At 34.7% G+C, this 24,196-nt stretch overlaps 4 protein-coding genes and 1 long non-coding RNA gene across 5 annotated transcripts; 4 read left to right on the top strand and 1 right to left on the bottom strand.

Annotated features, from left to right (window-relative positions):
- Positions 1-2,151: 2,151 nt before the first annotated feature.
- LOC113736297 (F-box/kelch-repeat protein At3g06240) lies at positions 2,152-4,497 on the bottom strand. The gene is made up of 2 exons (XM_027263197.2): positions 3,027-4,497; positions 2,152-2,493 (listed from the first exon to the last, which is right to left on the bottom strand). The coding sequence occupies exons 1-2, from the start codon at positions 4,212-4,214 to the stop codon at positions 2,440-2,442; spliced, it is 1,242 nt and encodes a 413-aa protein (XP_027118998.1). The 5' UTR covers positions 4,215-4,497; the 3' UTR covers positions 2,152-2,439.
- A 275-nt stretch (positions 4,498-4,772) lies between these two features.
- Positions 4,773-6,857, top strand: LOC113736295 (F-box protein PP2-B11-like). The gene is made up of 3 exons (XM_027263196.2): positions 4,773-5,261; positions 6,055-6,173; positions 6,261-6,857. The coding sequence occupies exons 1-3, from the start codon at positions 5,007-5,009 to the stop codon at positions 6,682-6,684; spliced, it is 798 nt and encodes a 265-aa protein (XP_027118997.1). The 5' UTR covers positions 4,773-5,006; the 3' UTR covers positions 6,685-6,857.
- Positions 6,858-8,749: 1,892 nt separating this feature from the next.
- Positions 8,750-9,540, top strand: LOC140038937 (uncharacterized). The gene is made up of 2 exons (XR_011842443.1): positions 8,750-8,895; positions 9,201-9,540. It is a non-coding gene; the product is annotated as an uncharacterized lncRNA (long non-coding RNA).
- Positions 9,541-12,768: 3,228 nt separating this feature from the next.
- Positions 12,769-15,233, top strand: LOC140038936 (putative F-box protein PP2-B12). Its single transcript, XM_072084604.1, has 3 exons — positions 12,769-13,173; positions 14,278-14,396; positions 14,540-15,233. The coding sequence occupies exons 1-3, from the start codon at positions 12,889-12,891 to the stop codon at positions 15,054-15,056; spliced, it is 921 nt and encodes a 306-aa protein (XP_071940705.1). The 5' UTR covers positions 12,769-12,888; the 3' UTR covers positions 15,057-15,233.
- A 6,858-nt stretch (positions 15,234-22,091) lies between these two features.
- On the top strand, positions 22,092-24,076 carry LOC140003877 (putative F-box protein PP2-B12). Its single transcript, XM_072084603.1, has 3 exons — positions 22,092-22,483; positions 23,021-23,139; positions 23,364-24,076. The coding sequence occupies exons 1-3, from the start codon at positions 22,193-22,195 to the stop codon at positions 23,818-23,820; spliced, it is 867 nt and encodes a 288-aa protein (XP_071940704.1). The 5' UTR covers positions 22,092-22,192; the 3' UTR covers positions 23,821-24,076.
- Positions 24,077-24,196: the final 120 nt, after the last annotated feature.

Genomic DNA, 24,196 nt, shown 5'->3' with positions numbered 1-24,196 from the left:
GATTATTGAGTAGATATGAGTGTGGAGTTTTTTTTAGTATATATAAAAACCTAAGGTCTTGTGTTGGATTGCTGTTTTCCGTCGAAAAATTACGTTATTTTTCGTAATCACATTTTCCTATTACCTTTTTCCCTCACATACATCAAATCGCTACAGTAATTTTTCTATGAAAAATCATGAAAAATGCAATCCAAACACAACCTAAGTATTTTGTCCTCTTCTCACCCAAATATGCCTAAAATTCCCAAGTACATAAAAAAGTATCTTCATGTTACAAGAAATGGTATAACAAAAAAAAAAAAAAAAAAAAAGGTAACCAAAACATTTAAATAGATTATAAATGAATAATTGATTTTTATTTAATTCATTTAGATCCATTAAGTGAATTGAATAAATTTCATCCACCATTCATTAAGTCAAAACTAATTATGAACCATTTATCCATATTACCGCGTCTCGTTAGAAAGCAGATGAAGGTGAGTGTTTCATGTGATTTGCCGACGCACACAACTTTGCTTCCTCTAAGAATAGCTAAATTCAATACGATTACGAACGTTTGCACTATCATTCCAAAAACTCTCAGCATAGGAATCCTGTAGTCAGGAAGTTGATTGGCTGGAATCTGGAATTACATCATCTGATTTGGCATAATTGTACCTAAACTACTATTTTGTTTTCGGGCTCTAAAATATCCAGCAAGAGTTTTCCGTGTAGGAGTTAGTTCGTGTATGTATGTAGGTATTTTTAGGGAGACAGAGTCGCCTTCTGGCTCAAAGAGATCACTAGTCCTGGCACCGCTACACCTGGCGCCAGGAGTAGCAGCTTGGTAGCGGTAAAGCTAACCGACGCCTTGGTAACAGTTTCAAGTCCGTAGGAATTCCAATAATGGCGTATAGCTTTTAGAGCATGAGACGATGCATACTCTATAATCAAATAGTAACTTTTATTTGATGCCTGTCTAATCAAATCAAATCAATCCATTTTTTTGGAGCAAAAGGTTACTTTTATGCAGAATCCGTTGCTTATGAATTTTTCTTAAATGGCTGTATCCACTTTCATAAATATCTAGAAAATCCAACTATAATGGATGAGCCACCATATGATGAATGTCATTTTCCTTGCCTATTTTTTTCTCTGTGTTTTGCCCCCATATATTCAGGTGATTTCTCATCTTTTCTTCCCCAGATATCAAGTTCGTGTCACCAATGGTCTGCCTAATAACACCATTCCCTTAATCATTCTTTGCCAATCTTATGAGCTTGAATATCATAACCGAGCTGTAAATGAAGAATTCCAATGGGACTTTCGCCTTAACTTCTGTGGGACGACATTTTTTCCGCCATTTTTGGCGGGCTGGGAAAGATAAAAGGCATTAGACGTTTTCAACAAAGCTTTGGCTGAAGATGTGTGTTGTAAAGATTGCCCTTGGATAGTGAAAGAACTCGAGGGTCTTTACCTTGATTTTTGTTTGAAGGAAGCTTCAATTGGATACTTGGTGATGTTGAAATTGATTTGAATTTCCTAAATGTAGACTGCAGTGGTAGCTTTAGGAAAATGAATGATAATCTTTATATGCAGATCACGGATGATAGAGGCCATGCAGTTAGGAAGAAAGCTGGTACAATACCCTACTAGGCATAGGCAGAGGAGGAGAACCAGGCCAGGGATGTAAAATTAAGATTTGAAAAGGATATGATAATAATAATAATAATGTATTTCATAACATCAAGGATTAAATTTGACAAAATGTCAATACACATAGCCATTAAAAAAAAACAATAAAGTATGAAAAGTACGAACTTGAAGAACAGGAAGGTATCTAGCAGAGCATGCATTTAAATTAAAGAGTGTGTGGAGTAAAACGAGCAAGATGTCCTCTTTAATCGTAAACCATATTTTGAAACACAAGAAGGTGCCAATTAAAGCACAACGCAAGTAGTAACTGCTTTCTGGCTCGAGTACACCATGGATTTCTGGTCAGTAAGTGGTGAGGTTGGCAAGACCGAAAAGCACTCCACAAGAAAATCACGAGAGAAAACAAGAACATAGCCTTCCCCTGGGTTGAAATTGATTGCTGATCTATGATTTTCAAAATTGTTTCCATGATCGCTTGGGCAAAACTAAACTATTAATGTAAGTCACAGCTTTCACTTTGTTAAACAAGAATATTAAATTAAAAAACAATGAGGTTATACATGTACAAACTTCTGCTGAAACATATAATTTGAATCTCAACACAAAAGGGTGAATGCTTGGTGAGACAAAATGAGGTTTTGTATTCAAGCTCTGGAATTGAACACAAGCACTTTATCATAAAAAAACCTAAAGAAAATGTCCTGCTGGCCGTTGTTGTTCCCAAATAGAAAGAAATTTTGCTTCTTGATGTTTGTTGTGCAATGAGCAGGAAGTGTGTGTGTGTGTGTGTGTGTGTGTGTCCAGTCAGCACTCACCACAGCAGGAACAGAATTGCCTCTTATTCTGCAACATTAAAGACTGAGACGGGAAGATCAGGAAAAAAAAAATACTGGTTAGGGTAGAGACTTTATAATTTCTGTAATGGCATATAAATATAGAGAGAACAAAATAATGCAGATTGTGTTCCTTTCCAATTTTATTCATGGAATGAAAAGAATGACTTGGCTTGGCTCAGGAATCTATTCATGATGGAGGATATATGACAAACAAACATTAATTATTACAGCCTACAGGTTTCACATCTCATTACTAGAGTATTTTATGTCGTAATCAATCTCCTCTATTGGCTGAATCTACATATAAAATCAAGAACCTATTCCTCATTAGTTTTCTACAGTCATTAACCTTAGATATATAGTTAGATAAAAAACAGTATTCTTGTAATCAGATCTACATGTAGTCTTTAAAACACAAAAATCCAGTACTACTGAGTAAGAAGATTTGCAACTTATTATTTTTTGATTCAGATAAACTGAACAAAAGTTAACAAACACCAAACAAGATGAAACAAGCAGTTGATCAAACAAATGATAAGGCAGCAAGAAACCAACCTCTTTCATGTCTTCAATTGCTGACGTCCACTCCTCAACCTTGTCCCCATAATCACACGGATGAACTAAACTTTCTGTGTATACCACAGTATTCTTGAAACTGCAGATATGAACATCTGGATTCTCATTCTTGAATACTTGTTGAAATGCCTTCTTTTTCATGTCATATATGAAAAGTTCCCTTTCAGGCTTCGTCCTAACCACAAAATGTCCATTTCGCATCATGCAAATTGGTTCCAGGCCCACCAGTGTTTCCGAATACAGAATAGATATAATCTTAGTCCAATAGCTGCTATTTCCATCATCCATCAATGACCACACCACAAAATCGTGGTTGGCAGAAGTCCTCCATTGGAGACTAAGCCGTCCTGCCAAAACCTTCAAGATTGGGACAGCTCCCACAACCTCACAAGGAGGAGGCAACATCTCAACAAATCTTTCTTCAGCCAAACTGAAAGACAAAACTTTATACTTCTTTCCTTCTTTTTGCACGATAAAGTAGGCGGAATCATTAACACAGACAATAACAGCACGTTTTTCGGCCCTAGTGTAAGCATCATTCAAAACTTGATCGATGTTGCAAGTCCCATAACCATTCAGAACCCGATCATTTAATTTTCTCCAGGTATTTTCTTTCAACGAAAACAACCAACAATCATAGGTACCATTGTCGTAACAAACTCTAAGAATTTTGTAATCATCATGCAGTGAATCATATCCAAACCCATATAACAGATCAAAATGTGATGATGATGATGACTTCAGTGTTGGAATCCTTCTCAATTTTCCCGTGGAGGGATTCCACACGAACAAAACCCTTTCATCATCCAAGGCAATAAAGAGCAAACCATTACAAGCACAAACAATTGTAGATAGAATAATACAGCGCCTTCCTACGGGAATTTCAACTTGTTTAGCTCTGGGATTTTCACTATCAGCTAAACTTGATGTGTCCAAGATGTAAAAATCAGGATCATTATAAGCCGAGCAAAAATGAGTTGGCATAAAGATTTTCTCACCGTCACACTTGTGCTGGTGAATCTGAAGGTGCAACTTCACAAATTCACGACTCTGGATTACAGAATGCCATGATTTCGATACGCATTTGAATCGACAGAGGGTCTTGACTGGCAGAAATTTTAGAATGTCACCAAGCAAATCACGGGGCAAGTGGGAAATCATAGCCATGGATGATTCAATCAATTGGGATTCTGCCACTCTCACTAGGGTTTAAGAAGGAGGAGGAGACAACAAATTAAGAATCAACATACTCATCGAGGAAAAGAGGTACGGCCGATCGGCAACTCATAGGATGCCGGTAAAACGGGCCTGCGGGCTTTATTTACTTTTGTTTCTTGCGGTAGCCTCAAGCCTCATGGTCTGTCTTTTTTTTCTTTTTTAGGGCAGGCTTTGAATGGTACAAAAATACAAAAGAAGAAATTTAACATGTGAATACTAACCATCACAATTATTGTGCCCTACAATTAGACACTTTTTTCAAAAAAAAAAAAAAAAAAAGTAACATAGATTCCACAAGTGCTTAATGCGCAATTGAACATTCATTACTTAAATTCAAAAGAAAAAAAAAAAAAGGAAAATCAATGTATACATTGTACGTTTTAAATGACGTAAAATGTCTCTCAAATAATTGAAATGATTATCCATTATTGAAAAATGTATTTCTGCAAGGCGTGATATGGTGAATACATCAAACTATACGTCCAGTCAAAGGCGCTATATTGTATCCCACCATAGGCCGCGCTTTCTCAGGACATGGCCAGTGCTTTTGACGATGGTGGACTGATATACAGATTATTCGAATCAAAAACAGCGACGCTCCTTAATTGCTAAGACTCTATTCTCTGTTCCTTTGTTTTCAATAGTACTCTATTTTCTATAAGAATTTGCCTCTGTTGAGTCCTCTAGCCATCACTTCCACGTTAAGCAAGAAGAACAGTGGAATAGCTGCTGTCCTATGAGATGGAAGGCCCTTTTTTTGCCAGATTGCCAGAAGGCTTCATGTCTGAGATTCTATCACTCACTTCACCTGTGGATGTGATCAGAGCATCAGTTGTCTCAAAAGGGTTCAAGCCTGCTGCTGATTCTGATACTATTTGGGAGAAATTTCTACCATCTGATTATCAGGATATCATTTCAAGATCAGATTCTGCTGTTGATTGCTCAACCAAAAAGGCCCTCTACTTTTCTCCTCTTCTCCTTGATGGAGGCAGAATGGTACCCCTTATCCGTTTCTGTTGTCGGATTTTGTAGTTAATAAATTGTTCTTTATGATTTGATTTTGGCTGACTAGTAGGTAAAGTTATGGCAATAGTCCCCGGTATTCTATGGAAGTATGAATTTGCTCAGAAAATTACAATTTGTTACAATTCAATACATATGGCAAAGTTGTTGGGCGTAAGCTTTTAAGGTGAAATGTTAAAAATAAAACTTAGAGATACCATATTAACTGTTTATTGAGTTCTTATTTTCTTGATTTCTTTGATACTTAAAACTTATTTGCATTGACATTGAAGTAATATCTTGCTCTCAAACTTGACAAGAGTAATCATTGTGTCTAATGTGATGCATTTTTTTTTATTTATATGTTTGTACTCTTTCTTGTGCTTGAAACCTTGATCAAATGTTTGTGCTGTTATAGCCAAGACAGAAGTAAAATTAGCCTGATCCGAGTAGGAATTAAGAAAGGCATCCTCCGGTTGTATGAAGAAGTGTTAAAATGAAAGGAGAACCATAGAGGATTCATCTCTTCCGTAATGCACGCTGCTAATAAGAATATTCAAGGCAACATAAAACAATGTGGTCAGGACTCAAAATTTGTGATCAAATTGCCTCCTGTTCAGAACTCTGCAATTTAATCACACTCATCCAACTTCTATCAGTTCTCTTAGATCCCACAAACCTTACATGCACGGTTAACGCCCCTTTCTGTTACATTTCCGGCTATAACTTGTAATTCTGTGGTTTTCCATTTTCCCTTGGCGACCATTTGGTTTGAACTTTTGAACAGAGCTTTTCAGTTGATAAAAGGAGTGGAAAGAAATGTTATATGGTTGGGGCAAGAGAACTCATCATTGCCTGGGCAAGAGATCCATGGCGCTGGCATTGGATATCTCGTCCTGACTCAAGGTTCTTCCTCATCATATATCCAATCACCCCCACACCCAAACTCCTTTGCTAGTGTGATTATAATGTGCCAATCTTTTGCATTTGCAGATTCAGAGAGGTTGCCAAGCTTAAGGCTGTTTGTTGGCTGGATATCAGAGGCAGGATAGAAAGTCAGATGTTGTCTACTGGTACTACTTATGCAGCTTTCCTAGTGTTCAAGATAGCAGAGGAGCATTATGGGATTGAACAAGCAACAAGTTTAATCAGATTTGTAAACCATGAGAGTGACGGTGAGGCTGAAAATAGAGCTGCACCTGTCCATCTTGTATCAAGGGAAGGTATGAATCATCCAGCAGAATTTGATGGAAAGTTTCCCAAAATGAGAACAGATGGCTGGATGGAATTAGAACTGGGGAAGTTTTATAACGATACAGGAGATGATGGTCAGGTGGAGGCTCGACTGATAGAGATTATTAGCCTTCATGGGAAGTCAGGTCTTACTATCGAAGGCATTGAATTTCGCCCTGAGTGACACAAGAAGACTATTTTTCTGTTTTGTAGATGTATTACGTTTTTTCACATAATGTATCCAATCCTACGTGACATTAAGATACATTTTTGCAAAGAACCATTTATTTACTTCTTTTTGTGGATCAATTACTGGATTTTTTGAAAGTTTAAGGAAAAACAGATATTTCAGACCAATCTTTTTCACTTGCCATTCCCTAGTTTTCCTGGAAGTTTTTCAATTGACCATTAGTTGTAAATGAGCTACCTGCATGTTAAGACTGCAGAAACCAAATCGACAATTGCGCCAGTGAAGCTTCAGGTAATAAATACACTGAAAACTTCTTTTCAACATTGTATGCTGCTGAACATGAACATATGACCACAAATTCAATCTACCATAGTTGAAAAGCCGAGTGCTCTGCCTGTTTTCTGTATCTTTAGGCAATGAACTTTAGAATGTGGTCTAAGGGTCAAAGGAAGGGTGTTTGAGCTTTGAACTGTCTATCTTCAACCAGAAGTACATGTCTTACCTGGCCTGGAGCAGCTGAAATGGATCCTGCTAATGATCTTATAGGTGAAACTGGGCATTTTCACTTACATTTCCTCAATTTAGAAATTACATACAGCTACATATAACCACGTAAACAATTTTTGTGCGCAGGTGTGTAGGGATGATCTGAGAACACTACTCTATCTGCAGTTTTCACAATACTAAATCAACATCCATGAAGGGGAAACTATTACAACTGGAAATTATGCACACCAGTCAAGGGAAAGATAGCTCCAACCAAATGGAGCCTTGGAGTAAATAGCTGGCGCAGCTGAATACCAACCAAAAGACTTGAGTTTGTGTTTCCCAAGTCCTGACCGGTGACTGCTGTTTTGCAAGTCCACAAATTTTGAACATATAAAATTCACTATCTGGTCTTCAAGTGATTTGACACTGTACAAAAGAATTGCTTTAAAAAAATTGCCTTTGAATATCTCGTGCATCTCCTCTTTTTTTTCTTTTTCTTTTTTTTGAAGAAAGGGGCCTCCAGGACGTCTTGTAAAAGAAAGCCTAATGCATTGGTTAAAACCAGAGTGGATCTAATTGTTAATCATTGATTCAATCGCCCCAGATGTTTCTATAACCAAGGAGGTGGGAACTTTCCAAAGATGATGATTAGTGTTTGGAGTAAACACCTTGTTCTTTCCAACCTGCTTGATTTACAAGTTCCAATTTTCCACTAACTTAATACCTGTACTTTTCACTTCTTCCATCAAACAAATTTGTCACATCATTGTAATAGATCAGTTCACTATATAAATCTCTCAATGCATTGAAAACAAGAAAAATGGATGAGAATCATAATGGGGTATCATCCCTTTTCTCAGTTCTTGCCTGAAGATTGCATTTCAAACATCATCTCTTTGGCATCTCCTAAACATGCATCCAGGGCATCTGTCATTTCAGTTGGCTTCAATTCTGCTTCAGAACCTGCCACTGTATGGGATAAATTCTTCCTGCAGATTATAAAGAGATCATATCAAATTCGGTTAGTCCATTGAACCATGCAGCAAAGAAAGAGCTCTACTTTCATCTTTGTCACTTCCCAATCCTGATTAACAATGGCACACAGGTAAGTACCTCAACCCCTCTTATCTTTTTTCTATATTTATTTTTTTGGGAATAATTTGGATTAAAAAAGAAAAGAATGTTAAATCTCTTATCTTAGGTAAGGAGCTCGTTTTGCCTGACCTATAATGCTGTTGCAAATCGAATTTATGCTGTCGAAGGTTCAATACAACAATTCATGAAGTTTCTTTAGTGTAGACATGCTATAAATTTGGGTATGTTTGATTTGTTTACTTGTCTTTGTGTCAATGGACTTCAAATGAAGAATGCAGGAAACATGTTACATTTTCGGTATGCTATGTGAACTTTATTCTTGTGGGGGGTGACTACTAAATTCTCTATGCTAATTCAATATTGGTTTTTCATCAGGTTAACTTTCTTTAATCCTGGATAAACAATCCAGGCCATGTTGTTTGGATCATTTCCAAGTAATGGATTCCACCTTGCAATTTTAGGTTCTTCTCATGATTTTCAGCTTTGTTTTCAATGATGTTTCTCTTTTCTTGATAATGCATCAGTCGTGTTGATACCCATGCATTAGAAACTGGGATGGTGTTGAAGTAGAAAGCTTTTATGCAAATCTTCCTGCATAAATGAGCTGAAAATCACTCTTAGGTGATTCTCCGATTCTCCCTGAAGAAGAAGAAAAAACTATATATATCGTAGCAGTCTACAAACTTGACATTGATAGGTTGAAATTAGTGGTGGCAAAACAAAAACTGGATCACTAATGGTCCTGTGTCAATTGTTCATGGATCAAATTGATTCAATCCACTGAGATCCATTTAGTAATTGGCTGTAAATAGACTGGGCCTAAAATGGATAATGGTTGTCCAAATTTCCAGTAACAATCCATTTAAGTTAACACATTTCTGTTCCTTTGTTTTTCTCTTATGTTGTTCTTTTCTTTTTTTTTTCAGATGAAACACCATCGCCGGCCACTGAACTCCGCTGCTCCTGGCGTCTCACCCTCCACAAAAAGTTACGAAATCCATGTAATACCACCCAACTAGGAAGAGTCGACTGTTTGCGAGCTACTCGAATTCAATCAATATCGAGTTCGAACTTATGAAGTCGAACTCGACCTCAAAGATACTCAACTCAACTCGTTAATTCGCGAACCGACTCGATTTTATATATTTTTAATTTTTTATCTTAATAATGAAATTACATATATATTTTTAATATTTTATTATTTGTTAAAAAATTATTATTTTATTTATTTTTTAAAAATAAAATAATTATTTTTTATTTTCTTAAGTTCGAGTTCAATTCAAATTTGAGTCGAGCTCAAACTAGTGTTCTATATTGAGAGCTCGTCGAGTTCGAATTCGAATTCAAATTTGATAAAATTAAATCGAAACTCGACTCGATAAGATCAAAGTTTAACTTGATTCGATTCGTTTGCAACCCTACACCCAGCCATGTGATTTTCATTGAACACCATTAGTATTCAATAAATATTTTTTGGTCCATCCAAAACCATTTAAGGGAAGTGAATACAAATGGTTAGCTAAATCTCCATGAAAATTGTCATCTCTAGTTGGAATGGAATTTACCGTCCCATCATCTGTTATATCTATATACGCATATATATCTACTGTCTTAAAGAGAAAACAGTCACAGGATAGCCAAGAAGCAAGATCAAGAACACCATACCAAATCTTTTACTATTTGATTGTGAGCAAGTCGACAAATTCCACCATTATGCAAATTTATGGAATCTAGTCCCAAGAAGACAAAAGAGAAAACAAAAGTAGTAAAGAAAATCGAGGAAGATAACAAGATGTGACATTTTTCCTAACAAGTCGTATGCATAGCTTCCCCAATGGCAACATGCCTCGTGCCTTTCAATTGGTAGGGTCAAGATGAAGTGATATTAATATTGTTTATTTTGCCTTTCTAAATAGAGCCGTGCCTTTATTTTTCTGGTTGAGATTAAATTTTTTTTTCCATTTCTTTTTATCTACTTCCGTGCCATGACCCTACCAAACCGTGACCACATCGTTGCGTATTGTAGTTGGAAAAGTTATGCATGTGATAGCCGCCCATAGCTGCCACATTCATTTTTTTTTTATTTACACCGTAAACTTTATATTACAATTATTCCTACTCTATATTAAATAAAAAAATCTAAAATATAAACTAAGAAAAATCCATAAATCATCGCCGCTTCAAATAAGTGTCATTCTCCTCTGCTTTTGTTGGGTTAACTCTCTATATGCCCCTACAAGTGTCTCAATTGTCTCAAATTTACCCATTATCTATTTAATGTGTCAAATTGGCCCATCGATGATGGAGAGTCTCAGATTTTTGCACTTCAGTCTATTTCCATCATTAGATCGATCCGATTTTACCCTTAGATCCGTGAGTTTTAATGGTGGAAGTCGTGTGGAGGATCAATTTTGACATTTTTCTAACTGTTGACGGGCCAATTTCAGAATAACAATATAGATAAGTGGCCATTATTAGACAATTACAATAGCTTAAGTATACTCTGATTAGCTTACAAATTAATATTTTTGAAAAAAAAAATTGCAGCACCTATCCTATCATACTTTTTTTTAACAAAAAAGGAAAATTTGCCAATTTGATCATTTACATTTTCAAAAAGAACTTTTCTAGTCCCTCATATTCAAAATCAAACATAAAAATGTCCACCTATTTAGTCTCAACGCTTAATTTCGCACATTTCTCTGGTCAAAAAACGCACGCCTGCCTCGCGTGCCAATAACTTTAAGGGCAAAAATAGGATTTTATTTTGTGCCTCAGAAATGAATTCTTGCAGGAAATTGGCCCACTTTCTAGGTTATTGGATTTGCAGGAAAATTCGCTATTCTTCCGGCAAGAAAACTCATTTCTTTCTATCCCTAACTTTGATTTGAGACTCTTTGAGAGAAATATTTGGATGTTAGGCTATTCATAGACATGAGAGAAAAATAGGGAACTTCTTTTTTTTTGGGTTGCCCTTTTATTCAACACATAGTTGTCTTTATTGATTCACTTTAGGGTAAGGCTAAGCTCTAAAGTTTCAGTCAACCGCAAATTGCAACACTTTCCGGTGACTCGTCCCAACAAACGTCTTTAACCGATTCATCAACTGAAAAAAAAAAAAAGCAATCACTAGTCAAAAGGGCCCTTTATTACTCACCACCTTAAAAAAAGCTAGGGAGGTTTCCATCTGCTCCTCCACTATTGCAAGAGCCCAGCCGCTCATTGGAAAATCAAGATTCAACAGCCTTCCAAAAGGAACGGTACCAACCGCACAAGAATCTGCGCTCTGAAACCTCTTCCGCTTCCTTGTCTGCCTCATCTGCTTCTTTATTGTCAACTCCATTAGCAGCAGCCTTTATTATAGCCAATAATGAAATGAAGATCTATTATTTAGATTTTACTTTATTTGCCTCCAGAATCTCTACTTCACTTCCAATATGTCTCGACAGGATGGATCTCCATCATTTTCAGCCCGCTATTTCTACTGTTTCCATTTGCAAGTTTATCCGACCACCACCACTAGTTCCTCCGCCACAAAGGGCCTCTTTTTGTTTTGCTGCCGGACATGGAAAGCTATTATCCCCAAGCTCAATTTCATCACTTTCTCCTATCTCCTATGATTATGTTAATTCCATGGATAACATCTCATTTGCCACTTGAATAATTATGGCCAGATCACTTGTTTACATTCTTGCAATAGCTCTCATATTCCATTTTTATTCTTAAAATTATGGGCTCATTAGGGAGGCGTGCGTTTTTTCGCGGAGAAATGAGCGGAAAATGAGCTTTAGGATTAAACGGACGGACATTTTTAAATCTAAGATATTATTTTGGCTAATTTTAGATGTGAAGTACTAAAAAAAGTTTTTTTTTTTTTTTTGAAAATGTGAGGATCAAATTGACAAATTTTTCTTTAAAAATGAATTTCAACTAGATACAGTTTTGTTTGGATTGCATTATTCTGAATTTTTTTGTAAAAAAATTACTATAATAATTTGATATATATATATAAGATAAAAAATAAATGAAAAATGTTATCCAAAAAGGTGCATTATTATACTTCGTAGAGTAAATTTTATATAAAATGATAATGTATATATTATCATGATTGGATGTATGACACGTATATAAAATTTATATTTTAAATTTAAATTTAAATTATGTATCATACATTCAATGGTAAGAATGTATACACTGTGTGTGTGAGTGTATAAAAGATTAATCCATAGTTCGTGCACTTCTACGTGTTCTTTAACCGATATCAACATTCAACTGTATAACTGATTCCAGAATAAATCCGTGGGCAGCCAATCTTAACAATTAAGCAAGTTTATCGTTTTTTTCAATGACAAGAAAAAAATAATTGACTCCAAAATCTTAATTGTTAAGCATCGATTCAATCGCTACCCGGTCAGAGTTTGTAGGAAAATTGGGAAGCTTCCAAAGAGGATGATTAGAGTTTGGGATCTATACATCTCTTCACCTTGTCCTATTCACCTTTGCTTAGTTACTAAGTCCCAGATTTCCACTGACTTAATACTTGACACTTTCTTTCTTCCAATACAATAATAATACAAAATCCCAAATTCCTGCTTCAGTCAAGAAACAAGAAAAATGGGTGAAATTGATAATGGGAAGTCATCTCCTTTCCAATTCTTGCCTGAAGGTTGCGTGTCAAACATCATCTCTTTAACATCTCCTCAAGATGCATGCGGTGCATCAGTCATTTCTGTGGGCTTCAAGTCTGCTTCTGAGTCTGATACTGTTTGGGAAAAATTTCTTCCTTCAGATTATAAAGAGATCATCTCAAATTCAGTTAGCCCCTTGAATTATGCAACCAAGAAACACCTTTACTTTCATCTCTGTCACTCCCCAATCCTGATCAACAATGGTAAACTGGTAATCTCACAGCTCCTCTTCTTCCCTTTTTTTTTTTTTTTTTTGTTCTAAAGCAGAAAAAATTTGATTTTTTTTTAATTTTGTTTCTTCATTTTACTTATTTTCATATTTTTTCTTTTCTGGACAATTTGGATTCACTATATAGTGGCCGTTTCTCGTGTTAGAAACAGAGTTGTCTTTTGTCTGACCAATTCTTCCTCCCCTTTCTGTCCCTTTCTGGATTAGTCTCCCTACCCTTTTTGTCCCCTTCTGTTTTAATGGAAATATGATGTTGTCAAAGATTAAAGACTTTGGCAAATAACTGTTGATGTAACAAAAATCATAGAGTTGGTTAAATTTGATTTAACGTTGTTTCTAACAGCTGTAGAATCTCCAAAAACTTTTGCATTACTTATGAGAAGGGGAATCTTGATTAACAGTTGATAACTGAAAAGATCATGAATTAATAGGTTTTCCAAGAAGTTGATAGGAGAAGTTAGAAGGTTAATCCCAGACCTACTGGTACAGTTTAGTGCATGTTATTGTACCAAGTTTGTGTCCCTTTGCCTATAAATGGGCTGCAAATTGAATCCATCCTACTGTGGTAGATTTAATTTGAGAACTCATGGAGCATTTTTGGCCTGGATATATTGAATTGTGGGCATGGTTAATTTTTCAAATTGTCTTTGAGTGATGGACTTTGGATGAAGAAATACATGATGCATCTTACATCTTTGGTATGCTAAGTGAATCTTATAATAGCAATGACTAGAGATTGACTACTATTTTCATTCCGCTATACTAGTTCAAGAACATTTATTTACTTTAATGCTGGCCTGACAATTCAAACCACTTTGTTGATAGCATTTCCGAATAATTTCTTCCATCTTGTAGCTTTCAATTCTTCTGCATCGTGTTTTTTTTTTTTTTTTGGGTTGATCATACATTACTTAATGTTGACATTACTGCAGTTAAAACCGGGATGCTTACTAAGTAGGCATAATCATAATTTTTCATAGCCTTCTTATCTCTAGGAAAAACAAATTAAAATCCATCAAATGCATTTTCCGCATTGATCTCAAGCATATTGGTTAACATGAAAGAGATGTGTCTGCTGTTGGACAGAGCTTCTGGATAAGTAAATCAACCGGGAAAAAATGTTATATGCTGCGTGCAAGTGAGCTCTGTATTGCCTGGAAGGATACTCCAAGGTACTGGAGTTGGACATCCCTACCTGAATCAAGGTGTGCATAAAGGCTATTACGCTCTACCTGATATTTCCGTCTAATCTTGGCCAATCTGAGTGACAGCTCTTTTTTTTTTTTTTTTTTTCTCTTTATGTTTCTTTGCTGATTGATTAATCTAGAAAAATAAATGATATATTCAGGTTTCCTGAGGTGGCTGAGCTGGTGGATGTTTGTTGGCTTGATATACGTGGAAATATGCCAACTCGATTGCTGTCCCTGAAGACTAATTATGCTGCTTACCTTGTGTTCAAAACTACAGAAAACTCCTATGGACTTGAAGCCGTAGCCAAGGCCTCGGTTAGCTTTGCTGCTACTACTGGCACCAGTAGTAGCAGTGCAGAAACTAGTGATGTCTTTGAGCCAGAAGGCGACTCTGTCTACTTAAAAACACCTGCATACGCACACGATGTAAGATATGGACGGCGGTGGCGACATATGCTGCCACGGCGCATTAGGAGGCCCCGGTCTGAGGATGAGATTGATGGCCGCGTTCCACGTCAGAGAAACGATGGATGGCAGGAGCTTTTGTTGGGAGAATTTCTCAACGATGAAGGCGATGGGGACATCGACATAAAAGTTTCAGAAACTAAGATTCTCAACTGGAAAAGAGGCCTCATTCTTGAGGGAATTGAGCTTCGACCCAAGGAAGAAGTGTGATATTCTGAGTCAGCAGTAAAACTTTCTGACTAATGAATGATGTTACTGGGGAATATGTGTAAATGAGAATGAAAGTGAATACAGAATATGGTAGTGGGGTATTGTGTTTACATCTTCTTCAGCTTCTTCTTTATCACAATGCAACAAAAGCATGATCTGAAGGATTTTGTTCGATTACCATTTGGTTTCTTTGTCAAATCTGAGCATTCACTTTGGTTGAATGATAAAAAAGTTGTGACAGCCACTGAAGTTTGTAGTAAACGCCGAAAGTTTTTGTCTGAGCCCATCTAGTGTACTAGAAATGAAACACGTCTTCGCTTTCTTCAGGACCTATCCACCTTGGCCACCCAGACAAATGTACTAGATTTTGATACAACGGATATAGACAGTAAACTAATCAGGAGCATCCAGGGCTACCACATAAAATGTGGACTCGTGTAATGTAACTACTGATATAACAAATGCAAACACTAAACTGATCATTGTCGACACGTGTCAACATGCAAAAGCACAATAATTTTTGTTACTATCACTTGTTGAAATTTGTGCCTACAAATTTAACCTCAACCATTCAATTTTAAAATACTTCATTTATTTTTTTTTTTTGCTATCGTCACACGCCGTCTACACATACTCCTACTGTTACTCTTATTCTTACTTTAACTTATACTGAGGGGATGCTCAACAGGGTCATGGGGAGCCAATGAAGATTGAGATGAATCATCGGACCATACGAGTGCAATAAGCACTCATAGATTTAAGAGAAACCATATTAATATTCCGTTTGGTTACGTTAGATAAGACTGAATTTGAATTCTGAAATCTGAATATTAAAATAATTAATTTGTTGAATTTTAAACACTGAAAAGAAATATATGAATGTTTGAATTTTAATGCTGAAACTATTTATATTATTTGATAAATATTTATAATTAAATGCTTAATAAGTTAAATTGTACAATTTTGCCCTTATATCTTTTCATCCAAAAAAGAAATAGAACCTATAATTCAATTAGTTTATAATCGTTAGGTATGAAAATGACAATATTTATTTTAAATCAAATTAATATAAAATATGAAATATATTATATGAGAAATATGGAGAAGATATGAAAGAGATTAAAAATGAAGAAAAGAGAAGCGGAAAATCATTAGATAGAGAATATCAAATTGTTTAATTACATAATAATTTTGAATAGATAATATCAGGTTATTTAATTAGATAAAAATTTTGAATATAATTAACAAATGAAGGTAGATTTGGTAAACAAGATAAGATAGTTAAAGTAATTCTATTGATTCTTATAGAATTAAACATTCAGTTAAGATTGTTGTACTGAAAAAAATACATACAAGCTCAGCACCGCGTAATAAATTCAGCAGATGAATTTTAATTTATCAAACACTCCAAACGCTTAAATGTTTGGAAAACATCAGTTTCAACACTTTTTTATATTATTAAACAAATCCAAAGCGACACTTTTGATAGAAAGTAAGGTTTGAACCATTGATCTTCCACTCCACACAGACACGTGGTAGCAACTAGGTTATAAATTAATTGATAACAACGGACACTACATTTGATCTTAGCCAAAAGGGTATTAGTGATCATTGAGGAGTCTATCGCGATAAGACATCTATCACCATGATTATTGAAAAGACATCTATCACCATGAGCTGATCCATTCAACTGTGATCATTGAGGAGTCCTGATCTCTAATGTACTAGTAATGAAACTCAGTAGTAAGTACTGTGTTTTGATTGGAATGATTTGAGAAAAAAATAATTTGTAGTATAAAATTTAATATTTGTTTGTATTATTAATTATTTTTTTATTTTACATATATCACATCACAAAAAGTATTACAGTAATTATTTTAAATAAACTCTTATCCAAAACTAAATACCTTCTGATTTTTTTTCCCCTTTTCATAATCATGATACGTTTTATTATTTTCAAACCAATGACAGTATTCAAAACCAATATATATATATGTATATAAGAAATATTAGAAATAACATCCAATTAAGTTGTGATCTAGAGAATAAAAGTTAAATTCATACAACTCCATTTTTCTCATAATTTAACATTTGTTTTGGCAGTGCCACGTTATTGTAAAATACTACTTCGACAATGTCATATTACTACTGTAAATTACTTCTTCGAGAAGCGTAATTAATTACTCTACTCCTCCATCTTTAAATCCATACTTTGTACAACATTTAATATGATATTATTATAAATTATCAATATGTTAGTGGTACAATTCATGAATACATTTTTGGAGTTTTGAATATATTATTATTTATCCCCGTTAAAGAAAGATGTGGCGGCTTATCCCTTGAATAATTTGTCCCATCGTGTTGTCAAACTCAAAATTCAAGTCTCTTTCAGAGATTGCGTGTTATTGTGCAGTGAACTCTCAACTCAAAATCGACCTTAGTGACAAAATTCATGCCTTTTCTTGGGTTCTGAAGATTGGACAATTGGGTCTAATCCAAGGAAGCTGACATCTGGGGTCTCATAATCCCTAACACGTGGAATGGAATTAGACAACGACAAAAGCAAACGAAGGATAGATGTAGGCTGCACACTGGTTTGTCTCACGAAGAATGAAGAGAATTAGGCCAGCAGAGCAATGCACGAAGACAAAAATTTGCTTAATTTATGTTTCAATTTGTGGAAAATTTCAAACACAACAATAAATAATTAATTGATACAACATCTTGATTTCATTTGTTAAATACGATGGAGACGCGGAAAAGGCACAACAAAAGTTTGCTAATACGAGATGGGCGTGATTAAAGGTGCATTTGTTATTATTAAGAATAATGAGTATATATATACACACGTTAACAATTGGTATAGTTCATGGAATTATGAAATGCTTAATCAATCAAATCGAACTAAACACGTCACGAAAAAGACAAAGTCCGGTTAAGTGAATTCTGTGCACTCCATTATTTTAGGAGGAGGGGCAAGAACGGTTGTTTGAAGGTTCGTGGTCCAGATTTGGCAAATAAAAAAATTTGTAAGATTTAATTGCATCTTGTATATCGTTTTTCATATTATGTGTGGAGTTTACAAAATTTTATTTTATAGGTACACGTTGTTAAAAGTGAGTTATATCGTGTATATACAAAATTATAGTTAGCGCATTTTGTATAAAATCGACCCGAACAATTTTTCGGGCAACTGTTCGGGCCCTGTACATTATTTTAATTCTCTACCTTTAATTGTTTTTAATAGGCTTTTCCACTGTAATATGTAAGCATGTCGATGAGTAGGTTTTGGGTTAGATTTTTTTTTTTAATTCAGATTCAAATCTATTAAATTTATTTTGATTCAAACCCCAAACCCAAATCCCGACCTTTATTGGTCTGAATAAGTAAACCCAAGCCTAGATCCTTATGAGTCTGGATATTTTTCTAAACGTACATTGAATAACTAAAATAAAAATATTTTGAAAATATATAGAGTTAAAAAATAACATATATACCATCCAGTTATTATTTTCAAATAATAAAATTAACATTTAAAATGTTGAATGCAATATTATGAATTCAAAGAAAGAACTATTATCAAGTAAAACTATTTATTTTCAAAACCTTATCTACATCCACATTGAACATTAGATTATTATTATTATTATTATTATTATTATATGTGTGTGTGTGTTATTTATACATGGGTGTGAATAGAGCTTAGTTTAAATTTAGGTCTAGATCATAAAAAATCAAATCCTATCTAGATTATTGACTCTCTTATAAGGTTTGGATTTAACATATTAAATCCAAACTTTATCCAGATATATTGAGTATAGATTGAATTTAGATAAGATGTGATTCATTGATATGCATAGTATTGCACATTAAGTGTACATTAAGTCTCTTGGTATACGGAGAGAATTTCATAATGTTCAAAGTCAGTGAATTCTATTTCTTTCGAGCCATTAAAAAATGAATCTTGCTCTCTTTTAAGCGTAAAAAATAACTTATATTATGTGTGATTATGTTTCTTGAATGCTTTACGGGAACAAAGATGTAAATTACTTCTCAATTATCGCAAGATGACGAACGAATTAAGTTACTTGATACTCATATCAAGTTTGGCTCGATAAGAGTTCATTCAAATTTGATTCGCTAATTAATAAATCAAACTTAAACAGCATTTTGTGTCCGATAAACTTTCAAATTCGATGCAATTAGTATGTGAAAAGTTCAAACTATTCGAGTTTGGTTTGATGAAATCTTGTTCAATTTTGGTTGGTTTATACCCCTATTTTCAATTGAACAAAATATTTGATTAGGGCTCTTTAAGTCGACGGTTTCATAATCAAATCAATTGCACTTGAGTATTCAATTGTGTTAAGTAAAACTAAATGGCCTGAAACTTAGCCACCCCAATCAGCAAGACCATAAATAGCCTGAAACTCAATCAATCAGCACGTACAGAGGACCACGCATGATTGCCAACTCAATCATGAAGCAGAAGAAATACTAGCCAAGACTGTGCCCTGTACGACAACCCGCTACTCCATCACAACCACTTATTTCCCTACACATTTGTGCATTACCATTCAAATATATTCAACCCATGGTCCCAAAAAGACATTTATTATTTTCAATCAAGAGATAAACAAGTTATCCCTGGGACAATTTGTCCCACTGGGTTGTCAAAATTCTAGTCTCTTTGGAGAGATTGCGTGTTATCGTGTAGTGAATTCAACTCAGGAGTGACCTTAGTGGCAAGCCCTTTTCCTGGGGTCTGAAGAAGAAGGAACAATTGATCTGAACCAAAGAAGCTGCCATGCGGGTCTCAAAAATTGCTAACACGTGGAATGGAATTAGACATAGACAAAAGCCAAAAAAGGATAGATGTTGGCTGCACATTGGTGTGTCTCGTGAAGAATGGAGAGAAGTAGACTAGTAGAGCAAAGCATAAAGACAAATTTTGCTTAATTTATGTTTAAATATGGGATGCATTCCCTTTTATCCCATGTAGTTTGGTGTTTTATTACATAATTTTTCTATAGTTTAAAAATTATATATAATTCATTTTCATGATTTGGGTTAATGTGTTATGGTTAATTTTTCAGTTAAAACTAATAGTTAATAGTAAAAAGTCAAAATCAAATTAATTATTTGAAAAATTTACCCTTTCATTACTTCCTTTTTTTTACCTCCAAACATAAAAAAGAAGAAATTGAAATAAAAATAGATAAATAAGAAATAGAAAATACCATTAAACATTTAGTTAAAAAGCCTATGATGATATTTGTCGTAAGAAAAAGATTTGGTATTTGTGTTTCTTATTTATTTGTTTTATATTTTCCTTCCATCATTTTTGTTTCTTGTTTATTTATTTTTTATTTCCCTTCCATCTCTTTTATATTTGGAGAAAATGATTTTGTAGGCCAAAATATAGGTTTTAAAATCATCTCTTCACTTCCGAGAGAGAGAGAGAGAAAGAAGGAAAAAAGAAAAAAGAAAAAAATAGTGAAATAATGGATTTGTCAATTTATTAAATTGATTTTAATTTTTTTATTATTGATCATTGGTTTTAACTGAAAAACTAACGATGACGCTTTAATCAAAATCATGAGGGGGTTATATATATATATTTATATAAATCAAAGGAAATTATGTGATAAAGCATCAAATTACAGGGCAACAAAAGGTAATTTATCCTTAATATGTGAAAATTTCAAACACAAGAATAAAGAATTAATTAATTAATACAACATTTTGAATTCATCTGGTAATTATATGATGACGTGGAAAAGGTCCAACAACAGTATGGACATGATTAAACGTGTATTACGTTGTTATTAAGAATGATGTGTGCGTAAACACGTTAGCAGTTGGTATAGTTTATGAAATTATAAAAAGTTTAATCAATCAATTCAAAATAAACACGTCACAGAAAAGACAAGTCCGATTCAGTGAATTCTGTACGCTCCATCATTTTGAACGATCTACCTTGAATTGTTTATAGCCGGCATTTCCACGGTAGATGCCTTGAGTGTACAATTAGTCAATGATTAAAGCCAGTGAATTACATTTTACCTCCTGCAATTTGATATTTTACCACATAATTTCGTATAAATTTATATATATATATATATAAAATTCTCTTATGATTTAAGTTAAAGTACCGTCATTAATTTTTCATATAAAATAACGGTCAATAGTAAAAACTTGAAGTCAGCTAATAAATTGACAATCTCTCTCTCTCTGGGAAGAGAAGAGATGATTTTAAAAACTTATAATTTGGGTTACAAAATCTTAATTTTCTCCCAATATAAAAAAAATAAAAAAGATGGAAGAGAAATATAAAACAAATAATAAGAAACAAAAATATCAAATCTTTTTTTGCTACAAGTATCGTTATAGGTTTTTTAAACCAAAATTTTAATGGTATTTTCTATTTCTCATTTATTTATTTTTATTTCAATTTTTATTTTTTTTTGTTTGGAGGAAAAAAGAAATAATAAAAGGATAAATTTGTTAATTTATTAGTTTGATTTTAACCTTTTACTATTAACAATTAGTTTTTAATGAAAAATCTAACGGTAACACTTTAACCCAAATCATAAGAAAGTTATATATAAAATTTTAAATTATAGGAAGTTATGTGGTAAAACATTAAACTACAGTGTAAAAGATAATTTACTCTAAATTAAACTTGAACAGCGTCTTGTGTTTGATGAACGTTTTAAATTTGATGAAATTTATACGTAAAAAGTTGAAACTGCTTGAGCTTGATTAAAGTGATTTGACTCGTTTATTCTCACTTATACCCCTATTGAGGCTCTTGAAGACAATTTACTCACCGTTTCACCATCAATCAATTGCACTAAGTACAATTTACTTAACTGTATTAAGTAAAAATAAATGCATACACCGGAAACTTGTCACCAAACCCAAATAGCGTGAAAAACACTCAATCAGCCCGCGCATACGACTACTACACTCAATCATGAGGCGGAAGAACATACTGGCCAAGCACTTTTCCCCTCTATAAAAGCCGTCTACCTCATCACAACCACTTGTTTCCCTACGCCTTGTTCTTCAGAGCTCACACACAACATTGATTCAACCCATTGCCCAAAAAAGACACTCAAACGAGAAAAATGAACCAAAACAGAGATGGGATTTCCTCCTCTTTCTCATGCTTGCCTGAAGGCTGCGTGTCCAATATCATATCTTTGATGGCATCTCCCAAAGATGCAGGCAGAGCATCTCTGGTTTCGTGGGAATTCAAGTCTGCTTCGGAATCTGACACCATTTGGGAACAATTCTTTCCTGCGGATTATAAGGAGATCATTTCAAGCTCCGCTAGTCCTCCCCTTAGCTGCGCTACCAAGAAAGAATTGTTCTCTCATCTTTGTCACTGCCCAATTCTCATTAATGATGGCACAATGGTAATCTCTCTTAACTCTTCTGTAATTGACAAGTAGTAGAAGCCCATGTGATATTCCTCGTGTTAGAAAGGTGTTTAGGTTCTCAGGTTTCTCTGCAGAATCCCCCACCCCCTTCCCCTGTTCCTCCTTCCACTTTTGAGCTGAGTTTTGAAGAAATTATCCATTAGAACCTTTGAAAATGTGTGGAGCTTTTTAATCTGGATGCATTGATAAGTTAAAAATGGAATCAAGAATCCCAGATTAATTTTTTGTCTCTCTTTTGTGGTTTGTGCTAACTGCTTCAAAGTTTTTGTCGATTGAAACTGCACAGCCTTTGCAATTGTACGAAGCTCCTTGATCTTGAGATACCGAAAAGTGAAAATGAAATCTGGATTAGTCTGTCAATCTTGTGTGTCTGTTATAATTTGCAGCTTCCTTTTCTAAGCAAATCTGAAACAAGCCTGTTTCTTTTATCATGATTTTCTGTTTCCTGTGCCAACTTGATTGAATGCTTGCTTGGGTTACTGAACACAAAAATATTTGACTGTTTTGGAGTAGAGCTTTTGGCTGAGCAGATCTACTGGAAAAAAATGTTACATGCTGTGTGCAAGGAAGCTTGCAATTGTATGGGCAGATGTTCCTCGGTACTGGAAATGGACACCCTTTCCTGAATCAAGGTATATCTGTTTTCCATCAGCATTCTCGATTAATTTTACTTCATTTTATTATTCTTTTTTTTTTGAAGGGGATCAACAGTGGTTACCCGCTTTCCCCCTTGATGACTTGAACCCGTGACCTAACACAGGTGAAACGCCTTACCGCCTGAGCTGCACTTTGATGGCGGCATATTGAATCGAGTTCTTGGTGCTAATTTGTCAATCTTGAATAAATTGATCTTCAGGTTTCCTCAGGTAGCTGAGCTGGTACATGGTTTTTGGCTTGACATTCAAGGCCAGATGCCGACTCGTCTGCTGTCTCGGAGGACTACTTATGCTGCCTACCTTGTGTATAAAATTACAGAATGGCCATATGGGCTCACAAAAGCTGCAAAGGCCTCAATTTCTTTTGGAGGAGGCAGCAGCACTAGTGGTGCTAGCTTTGTTGTTGAGCCAGAGAACAACTCTGTCTTCTTGGAACCACTCCCGTTCTGGCATTATTATCCACCTGGGCAGGATGAGATTGTTGGTCGCTTTCCACGGCTGAGAAAAGATGGATGGCTGGAGATTTCTCTGGGGGAGTTTTACAATGATGAAGGTGATGGTGATATTGAGATGCACCTTTGGGAACCTGATGCTCTTGACTGGAAAAATGGCCTCATCATTCAGGGGATTGAGATTCGTCCTTGGGTTGATCTGTGATACTCTGATATCAAATGTTTGTCAAAATTACATATGTTTAGCATTTGATTGGTTGCATAGAAAATTCATATGTAATTCTGGCTTACTTAAGATCATATCACAAGCATTTAAGTTGAATTCCAGGAAGTCGGGAAGGGAAAAGTGTACTCACTGCAGATCATGATACAAATTATTATGTATTGTGAATTATGTAACACTTGTATCTGAGAACCTCTCACCCTTTTATCAATGGTCTATAATCTCTTTTATAGATTAATCTTTGGGCTTCGTTCATTGACAACATATCTATTCCTCTTTCTTGTAGATTTTGTTAGAAGTGGAAATGTATTTTCCATTTGGGAAGATCGGTTAAAATTGGTTGCTACAATCTTTTGAT

The sequence above is a fragment of the Coffea arabica genome, chromosome 3e (genome assembly GCF_036785885.1).
Source record: "Coffea arabica cultivar ET-39 chromosome 3e, Coffea Arabica ET-39 HiFi, whole genome shotgun sequence".
Classification (NCBI taxonomy): Eukaryota; Viridiplantae; Streptophyta; class Magnoliopsida; order Gentianales; family Rubiaceae; genus Coffea; species Coffea arabica.
This window is presented reverse-complemented; position numbering and strand designations above follow the sequence as displayed.